General features: G+C 40.4%; 1 protein-coding gene across 2 annotated transcripts in view; it reads right to left on the reverse strand.

Annotated features, from left to right (window-relative positions):
• Positions 1-12,914, reverse strand: part of LOC126354833 (ATP-dependent RNA helicase DDX42) — an 89,191-nt gene that overhangs the window by 49,606 nt on the left and 26,671 nt on the right. For both annotated transcript variants that reach the window (XM_050004781.1, XM_050004782.1), the window contains exon 4: positions 11,773-12,016. In XM_050004781.1, the coding sequence (XP_049860738.1) occupies positions 11,773-12,016 (244 nt within the window). The remainder of the gene's footprint in view (positions 1-11,772; positions 12,017-12,914) is intronic.

Consider the following 12,914-nt stretch of genomic DNA (forward strand, 5'->3'; position numbering starts at 1 on the left):
AGGTAATTAGTAGCCTCAGCTGCAGTGAGGGGTGCTTCTGTAAACCATGGAACATTGGGAGGAGGGAGTTGGGGGCTTTCCTCCCACATCCTCAGCCTCTCTGTGATTGTAAATCTCATTGCTTTGCAATGCAGACATGATAGTGTAGAGAATAGAAATTCCTTTAAATTAGACAATGTGGATATTTTCAACAGTGTGTGTTTCATCTACTTTCAGTACACCTCAGTCTACCTTAGCTTTCCTGTCACTGAACTATTCACAGAACTGTGTGTTGATAATTCTCTTTGTAGTTACCTTATGCAGCAGATGACAACTGCGGGGAATTCTGAACATTTTCATTTATCGTCTGCAAAGCAGAGTAGTTATTTTTATGACATGAAAAGCCATTGCTCTTAGTGGCTCTTTATCAATATTTTTCTTCCAGTGATACAGAAGATGCGATATATTTTATTGAAGACATATCCATCAATTTACAGAACATTACGGATGTACGTCCGGTCATTTTTAATTCTACCAATTTCCTGCCGTGGGTGATAATTTTAATTCTTACGTAAATAATTGGTTATCTAAAAACTGTAATCTGCAGTATTTGGCACTTCTCCTAACTGACATATAGATGAATGTAAGCTGATAGCTACTTTCTTTTTGATGGGCTAAATGTTGCTCTTAATCATTTTCACTTGCATATTCAGCTGCATCCCACATTATAATATTTTTAGTCACTTTTCTCTTTGACCTCATCGTCTTTTCACATCAATTTCAGTTCATTTTCGCCTTTCACTATTGACCCTACTCCCTCAAGTTTCACATTGTTTCCCCACACCTCACCTGTATTTTGCGTCACTGCCCCCCCCCCCCCCCTTGCAAGTATTTTTATGTAATATATCTATTTTTAACCTCCATCAAGGATATTTACTGCTCCCATCTGCACCAATACAGAAAAGCTTCCTTATCCCTAGCCAAAACCCAGTCCCATGTTGGCTGGTTCATGAAATCCCCGAAATGGCCTTAACATCAAATTACACATCTCCGGCTGCAGCCCATTCTTCCACAATGACCTCCATCTGTCCAGTTTCTGCTGGTCCTTAGCCCTCATCAGCCTAGTCCTGCAAACCCTTTTAAATTAGGCCCGAACCACCTTGCAATTATCTCGTCTCCATTTGTAAAGTTCTCCTGCTCTGCAGTCACAAATTCCTGTATCTCACTCTCACAATGAAACTCTTGCCTACCTGAAAGAAGAGCAACATGCACAATTGCACAATGCCACCTCAAAAGACCCTACATCCTATTCACCACTTACTCTCATTTTGGACTACCAGTATCCATCACTTGTACAACAGCCTCCAAACTTCAATCACATCCCCTCATAGCTGACAAACCCTGCCACACAGACCTATTACATTTACCACATTCTCAGAAACTCCCTCCCATGCAATACAGAATCCAGAACCTAAAGACCTCAAACATAGTCATGAACATTTCCTCCAAAAGCCTTAGTCCCATAGACGTATCTGTCCTCTTCAAAGACCTTTCCTTTCACCCCACTTCCAAGCTCAATCATCTGGATTTGTCAAAGACTTTCTGTCCTTCTGCTGGTTCCTACAGTGGAAACATTTTTTCCATCACTAACTCTACTGACCAGACTCAACTCAAAACCAACTTTGAAACCTGCCTGGCTCAGTTCACTCCTCCATCCACCCTCACTGTACCCACACCACCACCCCTGTTAACATTCCACAATTTCTTAACCTCAAAACTTTGCTTACCATCATTCCTCAAACCCTTCAACATGGAAGATAACCTTATACCCACCGAGAAAAAACAGCAACACACCACCTAAAAACTGATCCCAACTTTATAATTCTACCTGCCAGCAAAGACTCCACCACTGTGGTCTAAAACTGCAGGAATTACCTGGCAGAAGAACTCTGCCAGCTGTGAGATTCTTCCACCTAGAAACCTTGCCACAGAACCCCTTTACAGAAATCCAATAGAATTTCAAATTGCTCCTCAAATTTTTATTCCCATCCCAGAACCTCTCCCCTCAGTTTATATCTCTCCTTACACCTACCACTCCCAACACTCCTACTACATACTTCCTAAAGTTCATAAACCCAACCACCTGGACACCCCATTGTGGCCAGTTACTATGCCCATTGAGAGAGTCTCTGCTTTTGTAGACCAACACCTTCACTCTATTACCCGCAACCTACCCCTATGAGCCATGACCTTGTCATCGGTGGAAAGGCTTGCATGCCTCAGCAACACAGATAGCTGTACCCTAGATGCAACCACAACAAACGGGTATCTGGTGAGAGACCAGACAAACATGTGGTTCCTGAAGAGGGGCAGCAGCCTTTTCAGTAGTTGCATGGGCAACAGTCTGGATGATTGACTGATCTGGCCTTGTAACATCAACCAAAATGGCCCTGCTGTGCTTGTTGCTGGTACTGTGAATTGCCAAAAGCAAGGGAAAACTACAGCCATAATTTTGCCCCAGGGCATGCAGCTCTACTCTATGGTTAAATGATGATGGCATCCTCTTCTGTAAAATATTCTGGAGGTAAAATAGTCCCTTAGTCAGATCTCCAGGTGGGGGAATACTCAGGAGGACGTTATCAGGAGAAACACAACGGGTATTCACGCATCAGAGTGTGGAGTGTCAGATCCCCGAATCGCACAGGTAGGTTAGAAAATTTAAAAAGGGAAATGGATATGTTACAATCAGATATAGTGTGAAACAGTGAAGTTCGGTAACAAGAGGAATAGGACTTCTGGTCAGATGAATAAAGGGTTATAAAAACCAAATCAAATAGGGGTAATGCAAGAGTAGGTTTCATAATGAGTAAAAAAAAATAGGCGTGTGGATACGTTACTACGAACAGCACAGTGAACGCATTATTGTTACCAAGATAGACACGAAGCCCACACACACCACGTAGCACAAGTCTATATACTGACTAGCTCTGGAGATGATGAGGAAATGTATAATGCAATAAAAGAAATTATTTGGATAGTTAAGAGCGCTGAAAATTTAAAAGTCATAGGAGATTGGAATTGGATCGTAGGAAAAGGAAGAGAAGGAAAAGAAGTAGTGAATATGGACTGGGGGATAGGAATGAAAGAGGAAGCCACCTAGTGGAATTCTGCACAGAGCGTAACTTAATCATAGCTAACACTTGGTTTAAGAATCATGAGAGAAAACTGTATACGTGGAAGAGACCTGGAGACACCGGAAAGTTTCAGATTGATTACATAATGGTCAGACAGGGATTTAGGAACCAAGATTTAAAAACAAGACATTTGCAGCGGCAGATATGGACTCTGACTGCAATCTATTGATTATGAACTGCAAATTAAAATTGAAGAAACTGCAAAAAGGGAAGAATTATGGAGATAGGACTGAGAGAACCAGAGGTTGTAGAGGGTTTCAGAGGGAGCATTAGGGAATGATTGACAAGAACAGAGGAAAGAAATACAGTAGAAGATGAATGACTAACTTTGAGAGATGAAATAGTGAAGACAGCAGAGGACAAAGTAGGTAAAAAGGTGAGGGCAAGTAGAAACCCTTGGGTAATACAAGAGATACTGAATTTAATCACTGAAAGGAGAAAATATAAAGGCACAATAAATGAAGCAGACGAAAGGGTATAGAACATCTAAAAATTGAGATTGACAGGAAGTGCAAAATGACTAAGTGCAAATGGCTAGAGCAGAAATTTAAGGATGTAGAAGCATGTATTACTAGGGATAACATACATACTGTCTACAGAAAAATTAAAGATACCTTTGAAGGAAAGAGAACCACTTGTATGAATATCAAGAGCTCAGATGGAAAACCAGTCCTAAGCAAAGAAGGGAAAGAGAAAGGTGGAAGGAGTATATAGAGGGTCTACACAAGGAGGATGTACTTGAGGGCAATATTGTGGAAATGGACGAGGACATAGAGGAAGATGAGAAGGGAGATATGATGCTGCGTGAAGAATCTGACAAAGCACTGAAAGACTTAAGTTGTAAAAAGACCCCGGGAATAGACAACATTCCATTAGAGCTACTGACAGCCTTGGGAGTGCCAACCATGGCAAAACTCTTACATCCGGTGCACAAGATGTATGAGACAGGCAAAATACCCTCAGACTTCGAGAATAATATAATAATCCCTGTTCCAAAGAAAGCAGATTAGATTAGATTAGTTTTTCGTTCCATAGATCCGTGTTGAGGAGATCCTCGTGGATGTGGAACATGTCACCTTTTTTTATTTTATTTTATTATTTTTTTAAGCTGAAATAACAATACTAATAGTATAAATACATACAACACATCATTTGTTTCTATTAAAAAATTCATCAATGGAGTAGAAGGAGTTGGCCACTAGTAAGTCTTTCAGGCTCCTTTTAAACTGATCTCTATTTGTAACTAATTTTTTTATGTTTGCTAGCAAATTATTGAAGATGAGTGTTCCTGAGTAGCGGACCCCTTTTTGAACTAAAATAAGTGCTTTTAAGTCCTTGTGCAGATCATTTTTGTTCCTGGTATTGTATGTATGAACTGAGCTGTTTGTTGGAAAAAAAGATACATTATTTAGGACAGATTTCATTAAGGAGTAAATATACTGAGAGGCAGTAGTTAGTATACCCAGTTCTTTGAAGAGGTTTCTACAAGACGTCCGTGAGTTTACTCCACAAATAATACGTATTACACGCTTTTGGACTCTGAAAACTTTTGTTTGACTTGAAGAGTTACCCAAAATATTATACCATATGACATAATGGAATGAAAGTAGGCAAAGTATGCAAGCTTTTTCACTTTTATGTCGCCTATGTCTGCTAACACTCGAATTGCAAATACTCGAATACAAAATTAAGGAGTTTCTGCAGTTCTGTGGTGTGCTCCTCCTAACTGAATTTATTATCAAGTTGTAATCCCAGGAATTTAAGACTGTCAACCTCTTCTATCTGCTCTTCTTCGTACTTTATGCATATGCTGGGTGGAAACCTCTTACAGGTTCTGAATTGCATATAGTGAGTCTTTTGGAAGTTTAATGTCAGTGAGTTGGCTTTAAACCATTTATTAATATCCATGAAAATATCATTAGCAGATCTTTCTAGAACTACACTCAACATACTATTTATTGCAATACTTGTGTCATCTGCAAACGAAACGAACTCTGCTTCTGGCAGTGTAACTGATGACAGATCATTAATGTACACAAGAAAAAGCAATGGCCCTAAGATGGATCCTTGTGGGACACCACATGTAATTTCTTCCCATTCTGATGATGACTGATGACTTAATTCACTAGTCCCTTGCACTGACACCCTTTGTTTCCTGTTAGCAAGGTATGACTTGAACCATTTTGCAGCACTTCCCGTGAAACCATAGAATTGTAATTTATTTAAAAGGATGTTGTGGTTTACACAATCGAATGCCTTTGACAAATCACAGAAAATACCTGCTGCTTGTAACTTATTATTTAATGAATTAAGTACATTTTCACTGTAGGTGTAAATAGCCTTTTCGATACCAGAACCCTTCAGAAATCCAAACTGTGTTCTTGATAATATGTTATTTGTGGTCAGATGGTTGAGAAGCGCCTGTAGATTACTTTTTCTAAAATTTTTGAGAATGCTGGCAAAAGTGAAATCGGTCTGTAGTTTGATGGCATCTCTTTATCCCCTTTCTTGAATAGAGGCTTAATATCTGCATATTTCAGCCAGTCAGGAAATGTCCTAGTTATAATTGACTGGCTACACAAGTAACTTAGAATTGTACTAAACTCACAAGAACATGCCTTAATTAACTTTGTTGATATTTCATCGTAACCACTAGAATGATTCGTTTTTAAAGATTTTATTATGGAAGTTATTTCTTTTGGTGATGTGAGTGGCATATTCATGTACCTGAAGCTATTTGTAAAGGCTAGTTTCAGATATTGAAGGGCGTTATTTACTGATCCTGACAATACCATTCTATCAATAATGGCTATAAAGTACTTGTTAAATAGATTTGCCACATTATGCCCATCGGTTACTAATGTGTCATCTGCCCTTAGTGCTATTTGCTCCTGTTCCTTTCTGGTTCTACCAGTCTCCTCTTTCACTATATCCCACATAGTTTTTATTTTGTTCCCTGACATTGCTATCTCCTTCTTGTAGTGTATTTGTTTAGATGTCTGAATTACTTTTTTTAATATTTTACAGTATTCCTTGTATTTAGCTAAATCATCAGCATTGGAGCTATTCTTGGTCAATAGATACATTTTCCTTTTTGTCTTAGAGGAAATCTTTATTCCTTGTGTGATCCATGGTTTTATTATAGACTTCTGTTTAATTTGAGTAACTTTTAGAGGAAAACAGTTTTCAAACATGGTACTGACATTGTTCATGAATGTGTTATATTTTTCATTCATGTCATGAGCACTATAAACATCTTACCAGTTCATATCTTTGAGCAGTTTTCTAAAACACTCAATTTTTGGTTGATTGAATACTCTCCTGTACTCAGATTTAGCAGTCTTGATAATCTGCTTAGAATTTACAAGGAGCTGCATGTCATGATCTGATAGTCCATTTATTAAAGGTTTTATGATATGATTTTGTTCCTTTGATTTGTCTATAAAAATGTTATCAATGGCTGTCCTTGAGGATTTAGTGATCCTAGTTGGAAAGTTTACAGTGTGACTTAGATTGAAAGACAACATTACTAACTGCAGTAAATGTTTACTGGAAGATTGAATTAGAAAATCTGTATTAAAGTCACCAGCAATCAAAATTTCTTTGTTTCTTACTGTTAAATAGCCCAAAAGAGTTTCTAGATGATTTATGAATAGATTATAATTTCCTGCAGGTGGTCGGTAAATAGTTACTAATATATAGGATCTGTTATGGAACTCTACTTCTGTTGCACATGCTGCTAGATGCTGCTCTAAACAGAATTTATTAATGTCAATGTTCTTGAATTTATGGCAGTTTTTAATAAATGTGGCAACTCCTCCTCCCTCCATATCTACTCTGCAGAAGTAGGAAGCTAGCTTAAATCCTGAAATGTCTAACATATCTATACCAGTGGTCACTTGATGTTCAGAGAGACAGATTATGTCAATTTCGTTAGATGAATTCATTTCATCGATACAAATGAGTAGTTCATCAACTTTATTTCTGAGTCCCGGAATGTTCTGGTGTAATAAAGATAACTGATACTGCATACTAATGCGATTATAACTGCTTTGGTGAAGATGAACTGGCAGTTTCTGATTACTTTCTGTTAAACATTGTTTAAATGGAGGCTGTATGCTAAAATCTGACCCCTGTTCATCTATTTACTCAAACTGAGTCTGTCTGCCAATCTCTCTTAAAACTCGTTTTCTATCCCCCTTCCCTATCCTAAAAAAGGCACCCCTCTGACACCTGTGACCACTGGTATTTTACCACTTGTGACAGTATCCCCCCTTAAGTTTTCTGCAATCAAGCTAGACAGTTTTCCCTTCCCTTTCCTATTGAGGTGAAGGCCATGTCTAGTGTAGTCCCTCCTATCAATAGCATCCACAGGAATCAAACCACTATAGGACTAGTTCACCCTCCCTACAGAAGAGTTCAAATGAGGCTGATCATGGCGTCTCAACACAGACACAAATCCCACACTCGTATGCTTCGTTGCTGATGCTATCTTCACCAGGTCCTGACAGGTGTGAAAATTACTGAATTATCAGCTTAATAAGTCATGGATGCAAAATACTAACATGAATATTTTACAGAAGATTAGATAAACTGGTAGAAGCCAACATCTGGGAAAATTAGTTTTGATTCTGGAGAAATAAAGGAACATGCAAGACAATACTTACCCTACAACTTACCTTAGAAGATACATTAAGGAAAGGCAAAACTATACCTGTAGCATTTGTAGACTTAGAGAAAGCTTTTGACAATGTCGATTGTAACACTGTATCAAATTCGAAAGGTGGCAGGGATAAGACACAGGGAGAAAAAGGCTATTTACAATTTGTACCGAAACCAGGCGGCAGTTATAAGAGTTGAGGGGCATGAAAGAGAAGAAGTGGTTGGGAAGGGAGTGAGACAGGATTGTAGCCTATCCCCGATGTTATTCAATCTGTATAATGAGCAAGCAGTAAAGGGGGGGGGGGGGGGGGGGAAGAAAAAATTGGGGTAGGAATTAAACTCCATGGAGGAGGAACGAAAACTTTGAGGTTTTTCGATTACATTGTAATTCTGTCAGACAACAAAGGACACCGAAGAGCAGTTGAACGCAATGGACAGTGTCTTGAAAGGAGGATATAAGATGAACATCAACAAAAGCGAAATAAGGATAATGGAATGTAGTCAAATTAAATCAGGTGATGCTGAGGAAATTAGATTAGGAAATGAGACACTTAAAGTAGTAAAGGAGTTTTGCTATTTGGGAAGCAAAATAATGGATGATGGACAAAGTAGGGAGGATACAAACTATAGACCGGCTATGGCAAGAAAAGTGTTTCTGATGAAGAGAAAATCATTAACATGGAGTATAGATTTAAGTGTCAAGAAGTCCTTCCTTAAAGTATTTGTGTGTAGCATAGCCATGTATCGAGGTGAAACATGGACAATAAATGGTTTAGAAAAGAAGCAAATGGAAGCTTTTGAAATGTGGTGCTACAGAAGAATGTGGAAGGTTAGATGCGTAAATCACATAACTAATGACGAGATACTGAATAGAATTGGGGAGAATAGAAATTTGTGGTACAACCTGACTAAAAGAATGGAATGGTTGGTAGGACACTTTCTGAGGAATCAAGGGATCGCCAATTTAGTACTGGATAGAAGCGTGTGAGGGGTAAAAATCATAGAGGGAGACTAAGGGATGAATACAGTAAGCGGATTCAGAGGGATATAGGTTGCAGTAGTTACTCTGAGATGAAGAGGTCTGCACAGGATAGAGTAGCATTGAGAGCTGCATCAAATCAGTATTTGGATAGAAGACCACCACCACCACCACCACCACCACCACAACAACAACAACAACAAAAACAACAACACCCCTACATAAAAAACACCAATCATTTTCTCCACTGACTCTCCATAGTCCCTGTTCCTTTACCACACAGTGTCCTGTTCATCACTATTGGCACCACCTCCCTTCACATAACATCCCTAATGCCTAAGGCCTTACCATTATTGAACATATCTTTCCCAATGCCAGAAGATTCCAAACCAACAGCCTAGGTTCTAGTCGCCATGACCAATTATATCGTCACACACAATTATTTCTCCTTTGAAGGCATTATTTAGGAATAAATCTATGGTACAGCAATGGGCACCCTCATGGCACCGTCCAATGCCAATCTATTCATGGGCAGTCTAGAGGAATTCTTCCTAACCAACCAGAATCCCAAACCTCTCACCATGTTTGGATACACTGATGACATCTTCATGGTCTAGATTGAGGGTGAGGACACCCTATCCACATTCTACCATAATCTCAAAACTTTTCCCTCCAATTGCTTCACCTAGTCTTATCCAGCCCATCAAGCCAACTTACTTCCTTGATTTTGACTTCTACCTGAAAGATGGGTACATCAGTACCTCCAACCATATCAAAGCAACCAACCACCAGAAATACCCCGAAATTGACAGCTGCCACCCATCCCATGCAAAGAAATCAATTTCCATACAATCTAACCACCTGTGGCTGTCACATCTATAGTGATGAACAGTCCCCCTCCAACTACACAAAGTGCCTCGTTGAGGCCTTCAAAGACTGAATTGTCCTACCAACCTCGTACAAAAACAGATGTCCTGTGCCTTACCTGCCCAGTCAGCCACAATGTCTCACAGTCCCATTGTCCTGACACAAAGCAGCATTCCCTTCAACACTCAGTGCTACCCAGGACTGGAGAATCACATTTTCTGCCAGGGTTTTGACTACCTCTTGTTGTGGCCTGAAATGAGGAATGGTCTATCGACTATACTTCCCACATCTTCCACAGTGGTATTCCGCCACCCATAGAAACTCCACAATATCCCCATCGATCCCTACTCCACCTCTGCTGCCAACTGCTTGCCTCACGGTCCACATCCCTGCAACAGACCTAGATACAAGACCTTTCCCATAACTCTACACCCCATCCCCACCCTCGCCACCACCGCCGCCGCCGCCGCCGCCTCCACCACCACCGCCGACACCACCACCACCACCTGCTACAGTCCGGTCACAAGCATAATCTTTGCCATCACCTAAGGCGAGGCTATTTGTGAAAGCAGTCATATGATCTACAAGCTAAGCTGCAACCACTGTGCTGTGTCTACATGGGCACAACAACCAGCAAGCTGTCTGTCTGCCCGAATGGTCACCAACAAAGAGTGGCAGCTGGATGACCCACTAGCTAAGCATGCTGCTCAACACAAAGTTCCTCACTTCAACGAACTCTTCACAACCAATACCATCTATGGATCCTTCCTACCGGCACCAGGTTTTCTGAACTGTGCTGGCGGGAACTATCCTTGCAATATAGTCTATGTTCCTGTAACCTCCCTGGCCTCTATCTTTCTCAGTCCCTGTTCTTCACCCTCCCATCGCCTGCCCCACTCCCACTCCAACACTACAGAGCCTTCTATTCCACCTGCACATCCACAGTCTTTTTACTTCTCCTGTACTCCCTCCCTCATCCCCACTCCCAAATGCACCAAGCTGTCCTATCCTGTCCCCACCATGTCTCTGTATGCTCCCTCACGCAGTACTTTACCATCCCCTAACCCAACCCTGCTATCCTTCCTCTTCTCCACCCCAGCCTCCTCCTTACCCTCACCATCCAGATTGCCTCTCCCGTCATGTACAGTTGCTCGCAGACCACAGTGGTTATATGTGAACTATGCTTGCTTGAATCTGTGTATGTTGCCAACTTTAGAAGGTGTTTTTATGTGCCTGTCTGCAACTAAACACCTTCCCATATGACGAATAGCAATTTATCCTTTTCATAATACTGTCACATGTTAAAAAAATAGTTCTAAACTTTCTTTGCCATGTTTCATGTAGTGAATGTACCTCTGACATACTTTCACTATATTTACAGCTTCAATGTTGCCAACTGTAGGGCTGCTGTTCCAAATTTTTGTCCAAAGTAGTTTGCAACAGTAAAACTTATGCATCCCACAGCTTTGTTATCAGTATATCTACAGCAAAAGCTACCTGAGCATGAGTACCCTCTCATTGGACAGTGTTGCAATAATGTCAGAATGCCCTGAGAAAATAAATTCTGTAGGGAGTTGAAGCTCTCCTCAACCGATGCAGCATGCACCTACAGAACACATATTTGGAATGAGACACTTGCCAACACACTGTTAAGAAAACATAGAAGCCAATGTTGATAGTGGTATATTAAGAATCATGTGGTATAAATCACAGACTTGAAAACAACCAGGAGTACTGAAACATAAAAAAACACATGAATTACAACTTTACATACATTATAAAGCAAGTTAATCAAGGTAGAATTAGAGGTCTGGAGAGGAACTTCAAGAAACTAATGAATAATCGGTCTCTGTGAGTGGGATACAAAAGGAAGGCATGAGCGACAGAGAAGACAAAGACTTCTGATGATGCACCCATTACAGTTCTGGGTGAAACATCAGTGATGAGATGCATACATGTCAGGCCTTGGCATTTGAGTCCAATAAGTAGTTCATATATTGTCCAGGCCTGGCTTGAAAGCCTTAGCAAATATGTTTGGACAGTTGTTATTCAACAATATAAAGTACTAAATGCCTGTGACACAAACACTACCTTGATTCCAAGTTTTTGTCTCAGATCCTCCACTTGGTCTGTTGTGAGCCTTTCTATTTCTTCATGTACGTTATAGAAATTTTTCTCGAAGTCATCGTACTTGATTGTTGAATGGTCTATTGGAGGTAAGGGGTCAATTTCTTTGTTTTTCTTTGGTGCAATTGGATTTCCATCTTCATCATACTCTATTTCTAGGTCAGACTCTTCATTTTGCACACCAGCTAAAGGATTCTCTTCCATGTATCTGCAACAGACACAAATAATAGTAACACCTTAAAATTATATTACGAGAATGAAAGTTGCAACTCATTGTATAGCGGAGACGCTGTGTCACAGGTAGGCACAACAGAAAGACTCTCACAATTATAGCTTTCGACCGCTAAGGCCTTTGTCAACAATAGACAGACATGTGCTTGTGCGCGTACACACACACACATTATATATATATATATATATATATACATATATAAATAAAATAGAAAGAAACTTCCACATGGGAAAAACTTATTAAAAACAAAGATTCCAAGACTTACCAAGCGGGAAAGTGCCGGTAGACAGGCACAATAAATAAAACACACAAACAATCACACAAAATATCTAGCTTTCGCAACCAACGGTTGCTTCTTCAGGAAAGAGGGAAGGAGAGGGAAAGATGAAAGGATGTGGGTTTTAAGGGAGAGGGTAAGGAGTCATTCCAATCCCGGGAGTGGAAAGACTTACCTTAGGGGGGAAAAAAAGGACAGGTGTACACACACACACACACACACACACACACACACACACACACATCCATCCGCACATACACAAGACACATGCAGACATTTGTAAAGGCAAAGAGTTCGGGCAGAGATGTCAGTCGAGGCGGAAGTACAGAGGCAAAGAAGTTGTTGAAAGACAGGTGAGGTATGTGCGGCGGCAACTTGAAATTAGCGGAAGTTGAGGCCTGGCGGATATCGAGAAAAGAGGATATACTGAAGGGCAAGTTCCCATCTCCAGAGTTCGGATAGGTTGGTGTTGGTGGGAAGTATCCAGATAACCCGGACGATGTAACACTGTGCCAAGATGTGCTGGCCGTGCACCAAGGCATGTTTAGCCACAGGGTGATCCTCATTACCAACAAACACTGTCTGCCTGTGTCCATT

The sequence above is a fragment of the Schistocerca gregaria genome, chromosome 3, assembly GCF_023897955.1.
Source record: "Schistocerca gregaria isolate iqSchGreg1 chromosome 3, iqSchGreg1.2, whole genome shotgun sequence".
Taxonomy (NCBI): domain Eukaryota; kingdom Metazoa; phylum Arthropoda; class Insecta; order Orthoptera; family Acrididae; genus Schistocerca; species Schistocerca gregaria.